The 18,774-nt window shown below is 50.5% G+C and overlaps 1 protein-coding gene across 3 annotated transcripts in view; it reads left to right on the top strand.

Annotated features, from left to right (window-relative positions):
• Positions 1-18,774, top strand: part of DIP2B (disco interacting protein 2 homolog B) — a 63,106-nt gene that overhangs the window by 29,438 nt on the left and 14,894 nt on the right. Inside the window, exons 3-16 of one of the 3 annotated variants that reach the window (XM_057413935.1) lie at positions 3,526-3,669; positions 5,373-5,498; positions 7,052-7,264; positions 9,454-9,597; positions 11,197-11,316; positions 11,817-12,014; positions 12,240-12,331; positions 12,729-12,821; positions 15,453-15,576; positions 16,078-16,187; positions 16,604-16,706; positions 17,621-17,685; positions 17,945-18,038; positions 18,574-18,693. In XM_057413935.1, coding sequence (XP_057269918.1) covers positions 3,526-3,669; positions 5,373-5,498; positions 7,052-7,264; positions 9,454-9,597; positions 11,197-11,316; positions 11,817-12,014; positions 12,240-12,331; positions 12,729-12,821; positions 15,453-15,576; positions 16,078-16,187; positions 16,604-16,706; positions 17,621-17,685; positions 17,945-18,038; positions 18,574-18,693 — 1,746 coding nt within the window. Of the gene's footprint in view, positions 1-3,525; positions 3,670-5,372; positions 5,499-7,051; positions 7,265-9,453; positions 9,598-11,196; positions 11,317-11,816; positions 12,015-12,239; positions 12,332-12,728; positions 12,840-15,452; positions 15,577-16,077; positions 16,188-16,603; positions 16,707-17,620; positions 17,686-17,944; positions 18,039-18,573; positions 18,694-18,774 lie in introns of all 3 variants that reach the window. The other 2 variants (XM_057413934.1, XM_057413936.1) reach the window with 2 other exon arrangements.

Here is an 18,774-nt window from a genome sequence, read left to right as displayed (position 1 = left end):
GAAAAGCATTTGCAGCTGTGCAGATGCAGCAGTGCAGATGCAGATGCCTTTGCCAAAGGAGCAGCCCTTGCCCAGAGACCGGGGCAGAGAACGTTTTGGTGCTGTTGAAGATCCTGCATTCGCTTCCTGTGCTGACTGCAAAGGGAATAACGTCCACAGAGCACGGAATCGCCGCCAGAACCGTCAGCGTGGCTGCTGGGGCGCGCTCGCACCTCTTCCCTGTTGTTGTGGTGGTGGGATGCCAGCCCCGAGCAGCAGGAGCTCCGCTGGCGAGTTTTGCTTTCAGCGTCGTGTTCTTTCAGCTGGGAGTGGATGCGGGCTCTGAGGCAGGGGTGAACCAGCTCTGTCTGAACCTGTGAATTAACCTCTCGTGCTCCGGCTGTGTGGGGTAGGGAGTTTCTCCTCTTTACAAGGCCGGACTTCAGCTCCCACAGACGGGGGGTTATTTTCTTCCTTCTTCATTGGGAGGGGTATCCCAACTGCGGGTAAAGCGGGTCCATCTTTGGGGTAATACCCAGGGCTAGATCAATGGAGCACCTGAATTCCCACCTCTTGCCCTGTACAAGGCAGAGCTGAATCCCTGGGACTGCTGCAGAGGTCCCTGAATGTCCTGAATCGGGTGAGTTTCCAGCTTTCCCAGTAGGAGAAGGCAGCTTGCTGCTGAGCAAGGGCTGTGTCCTGTGTTCTGGAGGTGCTGTTGAGGCTGACCTGTGAACCCGAGATCCTCCACTTTGTTATTTCCATGCTATTTAGCTGTGGCTTGAAGAAACCCATCTTGTTACGAGGAGCAGCCGGTCCAACAGCAGCCCTTCTGTTCCAGCCTGTATGCAGGCCAGCAGCATAACAGGTTTGCCTGCTGCTTTGCTTGTCTCAGGTGAATCCAGCACCTCCTGTGCCTGTTATTAATGGCAGCGGCTATCCCTGTGGCTCATCCTACTTGATGCTTGCAGTGATTCTTTTAATCTAAACCTCTTTGTATTAAGGAATAAACCTGAATCCCTGAACCTCTTCAGCAAAGCACAGGATCCCGGAGCCGTCAGTTCCGCTTAGCAGCTAAACTCTTGCAAGATCCGTAGCATCCTTCCAAAGGGAATCTGAGGTTTTTCATGTCTCCCTAAATCAGGATCCTGCCAGCAGAGAAACTGCAGCTGCAGCAGGGTTATTGTAAAGGGAATGCCACAGAAGTCACCTATCACCTGCCAGGTTGAGCTGACTTGCGCTGCTTTGTTGTCTAACCACTGGTGATGTACTGTAGCTGTGCGCTTCTCCCCTCATCTGTGCATGCTTTGTTAGGCTTCTGGAGCATGTTATTGTGTCAGAGCAAACTGTTTCAACAAAGAGCTCGCTCTTGGTGTGTCATGTCACTTACAGGCACGTTTGATCCCTTTGTAAACGGGATGTCGTGTTTGCCTTGCAATGCGAGATGCTGTTGCAAGACTTGCAGGAGAACTGAATGGGAATGGAATAATTCATTTGCAATAGTGGTAAATCTGCTGCTGACATCTAGTGGGTACTTGAATTTGTAAATAGTGCTGATCAGAAGGCATCGAGCTCAGTCGGGGAGGTTGTCTTTGCATCAAAATGAAGCTTCCTTGGTTTCGATGAAGGCAGATACGTGCTACGGAGATGTTCAACTGGTCATCAGTGACAGGAAGGGGACACAGACACTGGCTCTTTTGCATGTGGGTAAAGAGCTTCTGAATTGAACTCCTTGCTCTCAGGTCCAGGATTACCTTCTGATTACCACATCCTGCACCTACACCACAGGATGTGGCTGCCCCATCCCTGGCAGTGCTCAAGGCCAGGTTGGATGGGGCTTGGAGCAAGCTGCTCTAGTGGAAGGTGTCCTTGCCTGTGGCAGGGGTTTGGAACTGGAGGAGCTTTAAGGTCCTTTCCAACCCAAACCAGTCTGGGATTCTATGAAGTCTCTTATCCTTTACTGTTCTACCTTTTATGTTGCTGGCATCTCTGTACAGGTGATGGTTGCGTTTCGATGCGTGACTGCAGAGCTCTGTGGCGTGATATCCAAAAAAACCCAGTGAAAATGGGGAATGACATCCTTTGCATCCCTGGCTAGCAGGATTTTTAACCAGAAATAAAGGTTCTCATTTTTTGGCACGATACCTTAAAGAAGAGCTCATCCATCAGCTTGGTCCCTTGCCTCCATTGAGTGCTGGTATCGCCGGCGGAGCCACTGAAGATTTGAGGAAGAGGTGCTCCCAGGCCAGACAGCGAAGCCAGGGGTTAGGAGAGCTTCTTCCATGAGCACGACCCCCTGTATTCCTGGTTTTCCCCAAAGCATTTATTGCTGGCTTGCTTTGCCGTGCCGTTCCATTGATGCTCTGCTCTTCTGGATGTTGGGAGCTGGAGACGATGGTTGAAGACCTGCAATTCATTGGGTGGGATTGGCTGGCATCGTGAGCTCCCTGAGCTCGAGGCACTTGCCTTGAGCTGTTTCCCTAAACCCACACACTAGGAAAGTGGCGTAACTGGAATTGGAGCCCGGGATTTGTGGCTTCCTCTTCCCTTCTCCAATCCCATGGGAGTTTGTGCGCATGCGGAAGCGGCGCGTATTCCGATGACCCAAGCGCGCTTCTTTTTGCATGGCTGGAGGTGGCAGCCTGCAGGCCATCACAGCTCAATGAGCTCTTGGCTTGAGCTTGGAAGGAGGTCCCACTGCTGCACAGATTCCTTTTAGGATTGGTAGTGCAGAGGCAACGATTCCCGGTGTCCCTGATCGATGGGAAGTGGGGATTTCTCATCGGATCATCTCTTTAGCTCCTTGTATTCGTGGTTTTCTCATCAGTGGTCACTGGAACGTTGAGGAATGAGCCCAGCTTCTCACCATCTTTTCCTATGGGTTCTTCTCAACTCAAACTTCATTGGGGATAATGGGATATTAAGACCTCTTTGCTCACTGTGCCCCCAGCAGTGGTGCCTACAAGGGGACTGATGTAAGTGACTGTCATCTCTAAAAGCAGTTCACATACCTTGCTCCTTCTCTTCCATCTTCATGCAGTGATGATGGTGTGGTGCAGACCTGTTCCCATTGGAAACACGGCAAAACAGAGAGGAAACCAGACCGATCCCGAATCCCAAACCACTGCAAGTGGCTCTGTTAGCTGTGTGGAAGTGCAGGACTCGCCTGCCTTTAATTTCTCGGGATTTCTCTGGATCCCATCACCTTTGCTTTTGTGTTTTGTGCTGGATCCTTTAGGGGTGGCTTCACCTCCTTTTCCCTGCTAGCTGGGTTATGTCCCCTGCTTCAGGTGTGCTGTAGGATGTCTCTTGCTTCAAGTGCCTTATCACCCCTTGGGAAAACGCTTAAGACTAAGGTCAAAGAAGAAGGGGCAGGTTTATCAAGTGATAAGGGTGTAATTAGGCAGATGTAGTCATGTGCTAATTAGAGCCACTTTGCTACCAAAAAAGAGGGGGGAAATCCTGCGATTCTATGGTCAGAGGGAAGTCTGGTCAAGGAAAGCTGTTCCTATTGCCTGCTCTCAGGGAGCCGTGTCTGTTTTGCAGGGGCTGAGCCAGCGGTACAGAAGGAACCCAAACCTCAGATGCCCGCTCCGTCTGCCACGCCAGCCTCAGCACCAGCCTCATCCTCAGCATCCAAGTTCCACCGCGCTCGCTCAGGGGGAGCCAGAGATGAACGTTATCGATCGGGTAAGGGCAAAGGCAGGAGTTCCCTTGGGATCCCTGTGCACGGGGACGAAGGTGCCGTGTCCTCCCAAGGAATCCAGCCTGTTGTTTGTTCTGGGTAAAGAAACATCAGACTTGTACAACTGAATCAAGCAGAACGTGAAGAGAAGCAGCAGGTAACGCTTTGCCACCGTGATTTTGTGCCCTGAATGCAGCTCTTCAGTGCAGGTCATTGGCCAGGTTATTTGAGCCATGGCTATAGGTAACCAGCTGCAGGGAAGTGAGAGGTGCAGATCTGTGCCTATCTGCTCTGGGAGCTGGATTTCTGCATGGGTGAGAGCATCTCAGCTTCCAAAGAGCAGCAGCAGTGCCTGTCTAGCACCCTGCAGGTCCCTTCTCCACTTAAGGAAAGGAGAAGGTGGCAGCACCTGTTTGTTGGTTCCATCTGGCTTTGGTTTTCACTTTGCTTTGGCAGGATGGAAGTTTTCTGCTCAATGGGGGCAAGTTAAGTAGCTCAGCTCTACCTTCTCCACTGCTATCACTGCAGAAAGCCTTAGAAGAGCCCAGTTTCCTGGGTTTTGGAAAAGCACAATTAAAATACATCAATCTGGGAAATTAACGTAAATGGGCCCTCCTTTGTTGTAGTATTCTTTTAGTAAGTAGCCTTCCCATCACCTGTGAGGTATCTTCCTTCTGGAGGTGCACAGAGGGATGGATCCTTGTGCCCTAGCCTGCTGCAGTTTGCAGTCAGTTCATATTTACAGCTGCAGTTGGTACCTTGTAAGATTTACATGAAATCAGCATGTCCTCAACATGAAAAGGACATGGAAATGTTGGGACAAGCCCAGAGGAGACAATGAGGATGAGCAGGGGCTGGAGCACCTCCTGTATGAAGACAGGCTGAGGAAGTTGGGGCTGTTCAGCCTGGAGAAGAGAAGCTGCGTGGAGACCTCAGAGCAGCTTCCAGTGTCTGAAGGGGGGCTGTAGGGATGCTGGGGAGGGACTCTTCATTAGGGACTGCAGTGACAGGACAAGGGGTAACGGGTTCAAACTGAAACAGGGGAAGTTTAGAGTGGATCTAAGGAGGAAATTCTTTGCTGTGAGGGTGCTGAGGCACTGGAATGGGTTGCCCAGGGAGGTTGGGAATGCTCCATCCCTGGCAGTGTTCAAGGCCAGGTTGGACAGAGCCTTGGGTGACCTGGTTTAGTGTGAGGTGTCCCTGCCCATGGCGGGGGGTTGGAACTGGGTGACCTTCAGGTCCTTTCCAACCCAACCCATTCCATGACTCTATGAAATCTGCATCCATCCAGGGTTTTGAACATAAGGGTTTCCTGAATGGCACAACTGGCTCAGAACCTGTCCGTTTATAGGGCAGGGTTGCACCTGGGGCTGTGTACACTGGTAGCTTACCCGTGTATTTATAGCGTGTTTTAGGGCACCACTTGGTTGGGTTGGGGTTTCTACCAAAGATGCTGGAGACGCAAGAACGTGTTGCCTAATCCAGAGGATTCCAGGCTAAAATCCCCGGCCTTGCTAACAGCTTGCTGCCCTCGGCAACCTCCGTTCCCCTCTTTTGGAAGGGGAAGCGTTCCTCCCGAGACGGCAAAACGCACTTGTGTGCTCAGGTGCGGTGAGGGGGGGGGACTGCGCAAGCGGGTGCGAGCTCGCTGTGCTGTTCTGCCTCCTCTGCTCCTGCAGAGCTGAGCGTGCGCCCTCCTCCTTCGCAGATATCCACACGGAAGCGGTCCAGGCAGCGCTGGCCAAGCACAAAGAGCAGAAGATGGCCCTGCCCATGCCGACAAAGAGGCGCTCCACCTTCGTGCAGTCTCCAGCCGATGCCTGCACCCCTCCAGGTTAGGCTCTTGCGGTGTGGAGGGTGAGATGTGCACCAGGAGCAGGTTCCAAAGCAAAGCCCCTGAGCCCTTCAGCCCATCCGTGGCAGCGTGTTCCTCCTGTTCTCTTCCTACCTCTGGGCAGCTGCTTGCTGTTGGGGCTGCGAAAATGCCTCCTCTTGCAGAGAATCCATTGGCAGGAGCTGAAGCAGGATTCCTGGACTGAGGCTGCTTCTTTGGCTTCCCTCCCACCTATTGCCCTTGCTTCATTCACGTTTTGGTGCTGTTGAGGTTGGGTGTTTAACCTACAGGTGAAGGATGGGCAGCGATGTGCGTTCCGGGGCAAGGACCTCGGAGGGGGTCCTGTGGGATTCCACACCTTGCAGGACTTTTCCTTCCTAACCCGTCCCATGTAACGGCTGCAGCAGAATTCCTCGGATAACGTGGTGTCTGAATGGTGCATGTGATATTAATAACTCCCTGTTTTCAAGCAGCTGTATGCACTGGCTTAAACATGAGTGTGTGTAATCCTTTATGTTGTGTCTCATTGTGCAGAAGCATCACAGTCATTTGGATTGACAAAGACATCTAACGCTATGAATTCATATCCCATTGTGAATTCATACCTCGCTGAGACTGCTCTGCCAGGCCCCTGCACTCATCCCTGTACCTCCTCCTCCTCCTCCTCCTTTGGTTTTCCCTTCTCCTGGGGGCTGATGCATGTTCCTGGTGTGCTTTGTACTTGTTTGTCCAGGACAACAGCACATTGAGCTCTGGTCCCCGCACCTATAAAGGTTAGCATTTAGAGTGTGTCTGGAATCAGCCTTTCCTTCAGCTCCTGTCTGCATTCTACTTCTGCAAGTAGGTGGAACGTGGTTTAATAATGTAAGAGTACAGACAGGCAGTGCCTTTGAAGCACACACAAGAGTCAGGCCAAAGCCCAGCTGAATGCATGTAACAGCTTCAGAGCCCAAGCAGTGAGTGCTTTCCTCATGATAAATGAATAAGGAGCTCACAGCCTTAGGACAGAGGAGGCATCCGTTCCCTGGGAAGCACAGGATGCAGTTCCTCAGTGTAGTTTCCTTTGGGATTGGGTTTTTTGGGCCTTGTTTTCTGCTATTGAAAGGGACCCCTTCCGAACATCAGACAGTGCAGGCGTTTGCTGCACGTGGCCCTGGCGCGCTGGGTTCCCAGTGCCCGCGTTCTGCTTTGCTCCTGTGAGCTTCCACTTTGGACCCCGATTCCATTTCGGAGTCACCAAAGTCAGGCAAGGCAGCGTCTGATGTTGTAGCGTAATGGCAAGACAAAGGGAACCCAGGGGAAGGCTGCTGTGAGGAGGTGAATCTGTTGCGTGCTTTAAACAGGGGGCAACCACCAGGGGTAAATGTGTTCACACGGGAGATGTCTGCTGCTTTAACCTCTCCTTTGGCCACTGTAACCTTGTTTGACACAGCCTGTGGGAAGAGGATCTTCGTGTTCCAAGAAGCCATTGCTCTGTGGACTGCAACGAGAGCATGTTCCATGTGATGTGCTTTTCCCTAAGCAGCTAGATTTTCTTTTCTGCTTCCACACAGACACGTCTTCCGCATCCGAGGATGAGGGCTCGCTAAGGCGCCAAGCTGCTCTTTCTGCTGCATTGCATCAGAGCTTACAGAATGCTGAGTCTTGGATCAACCGATCTATTCAGGGGTCATCCACATCTTCATCAGCATCCTCTACACTTTCCCATGGAGAAGGCAAAGGGACCAGTGGGTCACTAGCTGATGTATTTGCCAATACTCGAATAGGTAGGAGATGGGTACGAACAGAAAAACTGCTTCGAGTTCAGATTGTGTTCGTAAAGCTGGAGCTGTCCTTTGCATAAGGGAGAGTCGGATCCAGAGCTCAGTCGGATTTGCTGGCACTTGTTAGGATTGTTGCAGTTGTACCTTCTGATACAGTGGTTTTTGTCCTGAGGAATTTCAGGGTGCGGAGTTGGTCGCAAATGGGGAAGTTGGGAGCAGGAGCTTGTGGAGGTAGGAAGGATTCCGGGCTGTGCTGACAGGCCTGGGAGCATCAGGAGGCACAACTTGATCTCTGTATACCGTGTTGCTTATGTCTACAGCTGTTGGAAGCTACTGCGTGTACAGAGCTGCTGTATGCAAGTAGCACTCGGCAGCTGGGTCCTGATGAATTCCACACCGAGTGGGGGGAATGCTGTGTTCTAACGCTCTCATTCTGCTGTCAGGTTTATTGCTTGTGCTAGGAAAGACAAAAGAACCAAAGCCAGGCACGCCGTGAGCGTGTCGTGAAGAAATGCTTTTAGCAGAGTCAGGCTGTGGCTCAGATCTCTCCTGAGCAGTCCAAAGACAGGATCAGAGCACCCAGGTATTGAGAGGACGGAGCAAAAGCGACAGATCTGGATACCCCAGGCTCAGTCTTTTGAGGCTCTGAGGTGCTCCTTGCTGCTGATGCTTCTGTATGAAATGGCAAAGTTTGGTTTTGTTCTGTGTCCGTTTGTCTCCTCTCATTTTTTACCTGCTGACGAGGGTACTACTGCATCTTAGGACGTGTCTCTATGTCGTGTGCTCTCTGCTTTCGCTTGACTGGGTTGGGGCAAGCAGTGCATAGAAGTGCTGGTGGTTTATAACTCACTTCAGTTACGTTCTATTGCTGTTGTTTCTTTGTTTGCTGGGGTGCAGTTTGTCTTCTGAAAGGGGGGAGGTTGCCCATAAAACGCAGTCAATGCCATGAACGGGTCTTTGAAGCAGAGGGGCTGCTTTTAATTGGAGCATCCAGAAAGCCACGTTCCCGTTTGTAATGAGTTGAGGTAATGCAGCTTTTCCCTCCACAATAACTACTCCAATCAATACTTGGTGCAAAAGAGGAGTTCTAAACCTATATTGGAGTTACATTTGCCAAGTGGATGCCACATTCATCCTGTGTGAACACCTAATGTCAATGAACAGGAGCTCTCCTATGGAGTTTTATGCATCTCTAAAACGTCCTGCAGATGTTTGAGCTTGTGCAAAATCCAGGTTGCTGGCAGCGATCTGAGCAGCTCAGTGCATGAGGCACATCCCTGAGCATCTCCAAAGGCGTGCAGAAACAGGGCTCTTTGTTCTCCTTAGAAAGACCCGCAGAGAATCAACACCCCAAGCCTTTAAGTGGCAATGACGTGGGATCTGACTTCTTCAGACTCCCTGGCTCTGAGCGTAGTCGTTGGGTTTTATCCTTCATAAGCAACAGTTGCTGGTTCTCCTAAGCTAGAGCAGGCCCTTCTTGCCCCATGGGGTGATTGAACCTCCTGTGTTGTAGAAAGCAATCCCATGTAAGCAAAAAAACCTCACTTATTTACGAGCAAATCCATGCTCCAAAGCTCCAAACTCATCTGGAAAGCAGAGCAGCGTCGTGCAGCTGAAAGCAGCAGCAAGGCCCAGCTCACTGCGCTCCCCAGCTTCGATGTGGCTGCTGGCTCATGCTCTTTAGGCACCGAACTGGAAGAGGTTTGAGCCCCACAGGATGTTTTGCTGACGTGCTTTGGGCAGTAGCCCGCCGCGTGCTCTGCTTTACAAAGCCCTTCCTGACCAGTGGAGTTCAATAGCCTCATTGGAGCCAGAGGGATGCCTGCGTAAGGGGATGGCAGGGTTGGGTTTTGTTCTGGGGCTTTGGGTGTTTCAGAGCCCCAGCTTGGTTCCATGGGGCTGAATGACAAGAGATGGAGCTTGGTTCGAGGGGTAGGCAGCAAGAATGGGAATTCTCCGTTGCTGAACCGTGTTCCTGACCCAAAGCCCCTCACCTTGTGCCTTTGCTGGCCAGAACAGATAACGTGCACCTCCGGGAGCTGTTTGGTGGAGGGAGCAGGGTGCTCAGTTTTAATCGGAGCTCCCATCCAACCCGTTCAGGTTGTTGGGAAGAGGTAACTAACGCTTTGCCTGTTCCGCCTGGGAGCGACGGTGTTTGTTAACTGGCACCTCAATTTCCTCCCTTCCTATAGAAAACCTCTCCGTCCCCCCCGACGTCACAGCAACTACCTCCTCTTCCTCAGCACGCCCAGCAGCCATCGACCTTCCTCCTGCAGGAATCGTGAAAGGCATGCACAAGGGGTCTAACCGCTCGAGTCTCATGGATACTGCTGATGGTACGGAGGCTTGCAGAGCACCCGGGGGTGGGGAATGCTCTTAAGGAAGGGCTCAAGTCAGAGCAGCTTCCAGTGGCTGAAAGGGGGCGACGAGGATGCTGCAGAGGGACTGGAGCGATGGGACAAGGGGTGGTGGGTTCAGACTGGAACAGGGGGAGTTCGGGTTGGATGTAAGGAAGTTCTTCCCTATGGGAGTGCTGGGACACTGGGATGGGGTGAACAGAGAAGGTTTGGGTGGCCCATCCCTGGCAGTGTTCAGGGCCAGGTTGGACAGAGCTTTGGCTGACCTGGTTTAGTGTGAGGCACCCCTGCCCGTGCCAGGGGGTTGGAACTGGAGGAGCTCAAGGTCCTTTCCAGCCCAGCCCCTTCTGTTATCCTAAGTGACAGGATTTGTTCTCCCCACTCAAGTTTCTCTCATTGAAGCCCTTCACAAATCCGAGGTGGTTGTGGCCTTGCACGAGTGCATTCCTGTGCTGCAGTTGTGACACTGGCATTAACCCATTCCCGTGATGCAGCACACACCCATCACCTGCTGTACTGAGCTAGGGAGCACCATGGGAGAGGGAGCAGTCTGCCACATTTAAAGGTAAAAATGACAAATCCATAGGTAGGCTCCTTGGGTTCGCAAGCTTTTATCCCTGCAGCCCCCAAAATCGAGGTAAGAGGAATGAGATAATGCAGTTCTTAGCTCCCACGAAGCTGGTTGTACTCACTGTGAGCTGGTTGCCATAAACCTTTGTGCAGTGAGGGGTGGCATTAATGCTTCTGCTCTTGCTGTGTCCCCCCTCTGCTGGCAGCCTCGCACTGCAGCTGGTCCCCACCACAGGCAGGGCTCACAGCAAGGGTGCTGGGTCAGGCAGAGGTGGAAATGAGGCTTTGCAAGGGAGAAAATGCTTTAAAATGCATTTCTGTTACTGGCATTTATGAGCACTGAGTTCATACAGAACCGATGCAGCCCTTCCTAGTGTCATCCTGTGCTGGTACAACCTTTACTAATGGAGGCCAGTGCTTGAATGAGTGGGTGCACCAAGAGAAGCATCCTGTAGTGGAAGGAAGGAGGATAAGCATAAAAAGGACATGGAACTGTTGGAACAAGTCCAGAGGAGGCCACGAAGATGAGCAGGGACTGGAGCACCTCCTGTATGAAGACAGGCTGAGGAAGTTGGGGCTGTTCAGCCTGGAGAAGAGAAGCTGCATGGAGACCTCAGAGCAGCTTCCAGTGTCTGAAGGGGGCTGTAGGGATGCTGGGGAGGGACTCTTCATTAGGGACTGCAGTGACAGGACAAGGGGTAACGGGTTCAAACTGAAACAGGGGAAGTTTAGATTGGATCTGAGGAGGAAATTCTTTGCTGTGAGGGTGCTGAGGCACTGGAATGGGTTGCCCAGGGAGGTTGGGAATGCTCCATCCCTGGCGGTGTTCAAGACCAAGTTGGACAGAGCCTTGGGTGACCTGGTTTAGTGTGAGGTGTCCCTGCCCATGGCAGGGGGGTTGGAACTGGATGAGCTTCAGGTCCTTTCCAACCCAACCCATTCCATGAGTCTCTGTGGACGTTACCAGAGGTGATGAGCACCTGCAGCAGTCGGGCTCTTTCCCTCCAGGTGTTCCTGTGAGCAGCAGGGTCTCCACGAAAATCCAGCAGTTGCTCAACACCTTGAAGAGACCCAAAAGGCCCCCCCTGAAGGAATTCTTCGTGGATGATTTTGAAGAAATTGTGGAAGGTAACAGCCCCCAGTAAGGGCTTCAGTCAGCCTTTGTGATCCCTGGGCTGGAGTTAGTTATGCCACTGGTTCTGTGTGTGCAGCCTTCATGAGGTCTGAGAGCAGAGCAATGCCTGCAGCCATGTAATGCACTGCAGAGCATTACATCTGGGGGGCTCCTCAATGCTTAACTTCAGACAAGAAAACTCCATAGAAAACCACTTAAATCTGCTCTTAAAACTGGTTTTTTGCTTCAGCAATGAATTCCCCGTGGTCTTCATTGCAGCCTGAAGGTTGTAGTGTCCTTTTGGGTCACATTCCTCACTGCTGTATTGAATCCCTGCAGCAGCACATCAGGGATGTGTGTCCGTGGCGTTTTGTGCAGGGAAATGAGACGAGGTGGGGTGCTTAAACCTGAAGATCAGGAAGGAAAGCGCCCGTTTTCAGTGCATCTTTCCAGCTTCCCTGCCTGCTAACGAAGGGACGGGGCTAAACTGGGACCCTTCTTGCATCTCCTGCAGTGCCACAGCCTGACCCAAACCAGCCCAAGCCGGAGGGCCGGCAGATGACACCGGTGAAGGGAGAGCCCCTGGGAGTTGTTTGTAACTGGCCTCCTGCCTTGGAAGCAGCCCTGCAGCGCTGGGGGACCACCCAAGCTAAATGTCCCTGCCTGACAGCCCTGGATGTTACAGGGAAGCCCGTTTATACCCTCACGTACGGTGAGTCGAGCCCTGCCTTCCGTGGCTCACCCGCTCCAAAGGAGGGGATGGAACCCAGGGCTGATGGGCTAAGGGGTGCTTGCAGATCCTTTGCTGGTCGTTGAGAGCGTTGGAGACGAAGCAGGTTGACTTTGGGGACGTGGCTGGAGGTGGTGATGGCAGTCAAGCGCTCGTGCGTGCTGGGTTGGTTTAGAGTCGTGCAAGTCTCTCGTCTTGGTGTTGCAGGCAAACTGTGGAGCAGGAGCCTCAAGCTGGCCTACACCCTGCTTAATAAACTGGGGACCAAGAATGAGCCTGTCTTAAAACCTGGAGACAGGGTAAGGAGCGTGGGACTGTCTGGTTCTCCCTCTGGAGCAAAAAGAGGGGTTGGGGGGGGGCTGTAGCTTACCCCAGGCACCGTAATCGTGTTGTGGTCATAGCAAGGCTCACCCCAGGGCCAGGCTATTTGGGAAGGAAACGTTTGTGAGGTTGCAGCCCTGCTGGCTCCTCTGTAAGCAGCTGCTTGGCTCTGGACCTTGACATGGACCTAAGGAAGAGCATTGCCTCTCTGAGAGCAAGCCCAGGGTTTAGCGCCCTGTGGGTGCCCATGGGGAGCGCTGACATCCCTGGGGGAGGAGGGCATGCACGCCCCGTGCGGGGCAAAGGGTGGCTGAAGATGCCCTGTGAGAGTTTCCCCTTGTGTTTCAGCTGACGCCGTGGTTTTGTGCATTGCAGGTAGCTCTTGTTTATCCCAACAACGACCCCGTCATGTTCATGGTGGCGTTCTACGGCTGTCTCCTAGCAGAGGTCATTCCCGTGCCTATAGAGGTACCTCTTACCAGAAAGGTAACGTTGATGGACCTCAGAGCAGTGACGGGCTGACGTGGGGTGAAAGCCAAGGCAGACCATCAGCCTCTGGCAGCGTTTCACAGCCCCAAGCTGCTGCCTTAGCAGCTTAGTACCAGCACAATGAGCAAGACCATTGGGAACCTGGAATAGCTGTTTAGCAATGGAAAACCATATTGACCAGAGAGCTGTGCTGAGCAGCAGGAAAGGGTCGATCCAGCTCAATGCTGTTGTCTCCGCTCTGTTATTGCACATCATTTATGTGGTACAGATAATATTGTGATAATACACAGTTGTATATTGTCATGATGTATACAATGCATCATTTATATGGTACAGATAATATTGTGATAATATACAGTTGTATATTGTCATGATGTATGCAATGCGCAGATGTACATTATCATGATGTACATGATGCACAGATGTACATTATCGTGATGTACATGATGCACAGATGTACATTATCATGATGTACATGATGTGCAGATGTACATTATCATGATGTACATGATACACAGATGTATATTATGATGTACATGATGCACAGATGTACATTATCATGATGCCCCTGATGCACAGATGCATATTATGATGTACATAATGCATAGGTGTATATTATCATAATATACATGATGCACAGGTGTATATTATCATGATGTACATGATGCACAGATGTATATTATCATGATGCACAGATGTACATTATCATGATGTACATGATGCACAGATGTACATTATCATGATGTACATGATGCACAGATGTATATTATCATGATGCACAGATGTACATTATCATGATGTACATGATGCACAGATGTATATTATCATGATGCACAGATATATATTATGATGTACATGATGTGCAGATGTACATTATCATGATGTACATGATGCACAGATGTATATTATCATGATGCACAGATATATATTATGATGTACATGATGTGCAGATGTACATTATCATGATGTACATGATGCACAGATGCATATTATGATGTACATGATGTGCAGATGTACATTATCATGATGTACATGATACACAGATGTATATTATGATGTACATGATGCACAGATGTATATTATCATGATGCACAGATGTACATTATCATGATGTACATGATGCACAGATGTACATTATGATGTACATGATGCACGGATGTATATTATCATGATGCACAGATGTACGTTATCATGATGTACACGATGCACAGATGTACATTATCATGATGTACATTATGATGTACATGATGCACAGATGTATATTATCATGATGCATAGATGTATATTACGATGTACATGATGCATAGGTGTATGTTATCATGATATACATGATGCAGAGGTATATATTACCATGATGTACGTGATGCACAGATGTACATTATCGTGATGTAGATGATGCACAGATGTACATTATCATGATGTACATGATGCACAGATGTATATTATCAGATGTATATGGTGTACAGATAATACTGTGAATATACCCTCTGATCAGTGCAAAGGGGGTCTCTTTTCCACCCATACCTGGCATCTGCCAGTCTTTTGACTCTGCTGGAGACTGCAGGTGCTGTTTCTGAAGACATAGGGCAAATTCTTTACTGAACAAAGTGTTTTCTTTACCCTTAACCAGAATTCTTTCAATATTGCCATATTACTGCCTTACATTATAGAACTTCCTAAGAGAACCCAGGGTGCAGGATAATGGGAAACGCATGGCAAAAGAGGTGGTAATGAAATGGTCCCTAGTCTGGTGATACCAGGGCAGTCACAGAGCTTGGCTTTCATTTGTCTGCACTGTGACAACTGCTATAGCAACCAAGACAAAGTTAAAGCTTCTCCCAGTATTAGCATCTTCGTGAGCAGCCTCATCAGTGGTGTTATCCCTGTGCATTGGAAATGAGTTCCTGGGTGAAGAGAGGTCTCTTTATTTCAGTGTAATGATAGGGCTTGCTATTTTTTGTCTCATGATTCCTCTTTGGAGCATCTGGGCTTCCATTAGTGAAAAGAAACGGGGTGTGCTCGATGCCTGGCTGCTGGGTTTGGTGGTTTTCACATCCAGTGCAGTTTAGTGTTGCCAATGCAGCATTTGCTGTGTAAAGAGCTCCGTGTGAGAAGCACCAAATCCCTCTGCAGTCTGTCCCCAGTTACATAATCGTTTCAGTGCTGAAGAGAACGAGTTCAGAAGAGCACATTTGATGTGCAGAAGATGCCGGAGCTCTTCTGCATCTTAGTGGTGGGTTAGTATTTCCCTATGGGCTTTTCTTGCCTGGTGGGTATGTCTCTCTTTTCACCCCACAGGCCTTTGTGCTGGGTGTTTAGCGTGTTCCAATGGGTTCTTATCTAAGCTCAGAAGCAGTTGTATTCATCCCTGCCACGCAGTGGTCGTCATTTCAGTTTCAGACCATTGCCAGACATTGGATGTAGGCAGAGAAGGGCAAGCCAAAGGCAAGAGGTTTTGTGGCTGTGGGTTGGTTCTTCTTTCAGCTCCTCATGGGATCCATAATGCTCCATCCAGGGAGCAGGGCTTTACCAAACCTTGGCCTTTGGTGAGGGGAAAGCTGACTTTGGTCACCTGGAAACAGGAATGACTTCTTCCCTCTCTTCCCTCAGGATGCTGGTGGTCAGCAGATCGGTTTCCTGCTGGGAAGCTGTGGTATTGCCTTGGCCCTCACCACCGAAGTTTGTCTGAAAGGGCTTCCAAAAACCCAGAATGGGGAAATTGTGCAGTTTAAAGGTGAGATCCGTTGTGTCCTTGCTTCGGATTGGACTTCCGAGCTGTCTGAAGGCGGCGGTCGGAAGTCTCGAATGCATTCTGGGGGGCAAAGGGAGCAGCTTTCCTGCTAGCATGACTTAACTGTTGTGGGGTTATGCGTATGGATCGATCCGGATTGATCCGTGTGTCTGACAGGGCTGCTTTGTTGCTCCCAGTGAACCCACCTTTACGAGGCAGGGTTGTCCTCACATCCCTTCAGTGGCATTTGGCAGGCTCAGAAGCAGTTTTATTAGCAATACAACAAGCTGTATTTAGCAATACAGCAGGGATCTTCCCTCGGCTGAGGAAGTACCTTGCTGCTCGCTGGGACTCCCTGAGGAGAGACGAAATGAACCTTCTGGCTTGGTATTCTGCTGGTGTAACCGAACCTGCTCAAATGATGGGGGCTCGGTGTGTTTTGCAGCATAGAAAGCCCTCAAGAAATACACTGACATTGAGGTACCCCTTGATTTTGGCTCCTAGGTTGGCCCAGACTCAAATGGGTTGTGACAGATTCCAAGTACCTCTCCAAATCCCCTAAGGATTGGCAGCCCAACATCTCGGCTGCAGGAAGTGAGCCAGCATATATCGAGGTGAGTGTTGAATGGGGAAGGGGAAGTAGCTCCCGTGAGCTGGATTTAATGCTCTGATCACCAGGGAGAGACGCCTTTCACCACACTGCCTTAAACTACTCAGTTTTGAGCCACTGAATCAAGTCTTTCACTGGGCACTGTGCAGCTTATGTGAGGTGCAGACCCCTCCGGGGCCTTGAGCACTGCTCACAATGAGCTGGGGAGCGCTGGTCCTGCTCCACAAAGCTCTCATTGAGACAACTGAGCCCTTCCTGACAGATTTCTGCAGCATCCTCAGTGTCCTGTCCTCCCTACCAAAGCTCGTGTCCCTTTCCACACCTCAGTAAGGCACCCTCGAGGAACCGCAGGGATTCGAGGAGGGACAGAAAGCTGGCAGCTCTGCCATGGCAAACGTGGCTCTTGTGTCTCTTCTGCAGTACAAGACCAGCAAAGAGGGCAGCGTTATGGGTGTCACGGTGTCCCGCATCGCCATGCTCTCGCACTGTCAAGCCCTGTCTCAGGCCTGCAACTACTCTGAAGGTGGGTGATGCCGCAGGAGCGTCAAAGGAATGAAGGCTCAGCAGCATCAAGTGTTTGCCTCTGTATTTTAAAGCCTGACTATGAGTAACCAATGCACAACAGCATCTGCTTTGCAACAGGGAGGTTGTGAAAGACACAAGTGCAGGTTATTTCTCCCTCGAAAGAAAAGCCATTTATAAGCTGTTTCCCTTTTTGTCAGAGGGAAAAGGGATAAAACAGTGGGGTTCGCACCCCCTCTCGGAAGCGAACAAGTCCCTTCTGATGCATCAAAAGGGGAGCAAATGACTCAAAAATGGAGCATTCTTCCTTGAGGTCCCCTCTCCCTGCACTGTGCACCCATTAAAGGCTCTTTCCAGCCTTTTGTTCTTGATAGTGTGTGTAAATGCCAAAGCAGCTCTTGTGCGTTCCGTACCGGTTGCGTGAGGCTTTTTTGGCTAAACCAGCAATGGGGATTGGAAGGGGCTGGTGGCATTACAGAGAGTTCTGCTGCAGGATGTGGGTTTAGTCGGGTCTGCCTTGTAAATCAAGGTAATTTATAGATCCGTGAGTGAAACTGCATTGCTAGAGCTGTGTCGTTGTATTAAAAGCAGAGTTTGCCTTTCGGAAGCCATCACTTCAGGTTCCATTGTGTCTGGGAGCCAGTGCTTGAGTGATGCTCTCCACTCCCTTCCCTGCTGTTGCCCATGCATAACGAGGTTAAGATCCTCTCTGTTCTCCTGACGTACAGTACACGCTGGGGTTTGATTTTCTTGCAGCGTTATGGGATGCAGCCTCTTGAATTGATGCTCGCTTGTGCTCCTTTGCATAAGAAGGAGATCTGCCTTTGAAAATGCATAATCAGGCAAACAAGGCTCTGGAGAGGTTCAAATGCCAGGTTCAGATTTCATTTCAAAGCCCCAACTTTGCTTTTTCAGGTGAAACCATAGTGAATGTTCTGGATTTTAAGAAGGATGCAGGCTTGTGGCACGGCATTCTCACGGTGAGTTGAGCCTGGAAGCACTTTCTGAATCATTTCATAGCTCTTTATGATGGCAGCATCTGAGGAGATGGTGGAGGACCCTTTAGCTAGTGAGTCAACCATTTAGACCTGCAGTTCTCTGGAGGAAGAGTAGGAGCATCCTCAGTTATGGCAGCTCATGGTGGGGTAGGGGTTGATGTGGGCTGAAGGTGACCCCTGTTTCTGCTTGAGAGCAGGGTTTACGAGCCCCTTCCTAAAAGTCTTTCTTTCTACTTTGCAGAATGTAATGAACAAGCTGCACACCATCAGTGTGCCCTATTCTGTGATGAAAACCTGCCCGCTCTCGTGGGTGCAGAGAGTTCACGCTCACAAAGGTAACTGTGCGTGTTAACACAGCTCCAGCTTGCAGCTCTGGGGATAAACGGGCAAGGGACAGTTTAACACCTCGCCTGCTTTAGATGCTGTTGCCTTGTTCTTCCATGGCAAATCCCAAGGACCAAAGCTCTTCATTCCTTTCTAAACACGCACAAAGTCCTCGTGCCATGTGAACGTCAGCAGACCTGATGGGGAGCTCGTAACCTGTGTCCCTGAAGCCAGTGCCTGTGTTAACACCAACACCAAGAAAACAGTTGAGCACAGTGAGACCTGTTGGTGCCCAGGCCTCACTGAGGATGTTCAGATGGTGACAGTGGTTTATGCACTCTGGAGGAGGGGCCCTGGTAGCGACAGAGCCTGGCTCAGGTGGTGGGCAAACGGCCTGTGTGCCACAGCAGATGCTGTTGTAGGTTGGGGCTTGCTGTTACTGCAGGCTCGTTTGGGAGTGTTGGAGTGCCTGTTCATATGACAGTGACTCATGGAAAGCTTTTCTTTGTCCTTACATGGGTTGTTCTTTTTTGCCTTGATTCGCAGCAAAAGTTGCTTTAGTCAAGTGTCGAGACTTGCACTGGGCCATGATGGCCCATCGAGACCAAAGAGACGTCACTTTGAGTTCTCTGCGCATGCTGATTGTAACCGATGGTGCAAATCCTTGTGAGTATCCACGTCCTGCTCCTTCCAGGAGGGAGCTCCCAGCTCACAGTCTCAATCTTAACTCCCGTAAGCAAAGAGTGT

The sequence above is a fragment of the Pezoporus wallicus genome, unplaced genomic scaffold (assembly GCF_028554395.1).
Source record: "Pezoporus wallicus isolate ANWC-B61680 ecotype Strahan unplaced genomic scaffold, APGP_CSIRO_Pwel_v1 contig_1, whole genome shotgun sequence".
Lineage (NCBI taxonomy): Eukaryota > Metazoa > Chordata > Aves > Psittaciformes > Psittacidae > Pezoporus > Pezoporus wallicus.
The sequence above is the reverse complement of the archived record's forward strand: the minus strand, read 5'-3'. Positions and strand labels throughout refer to the sequence as shown.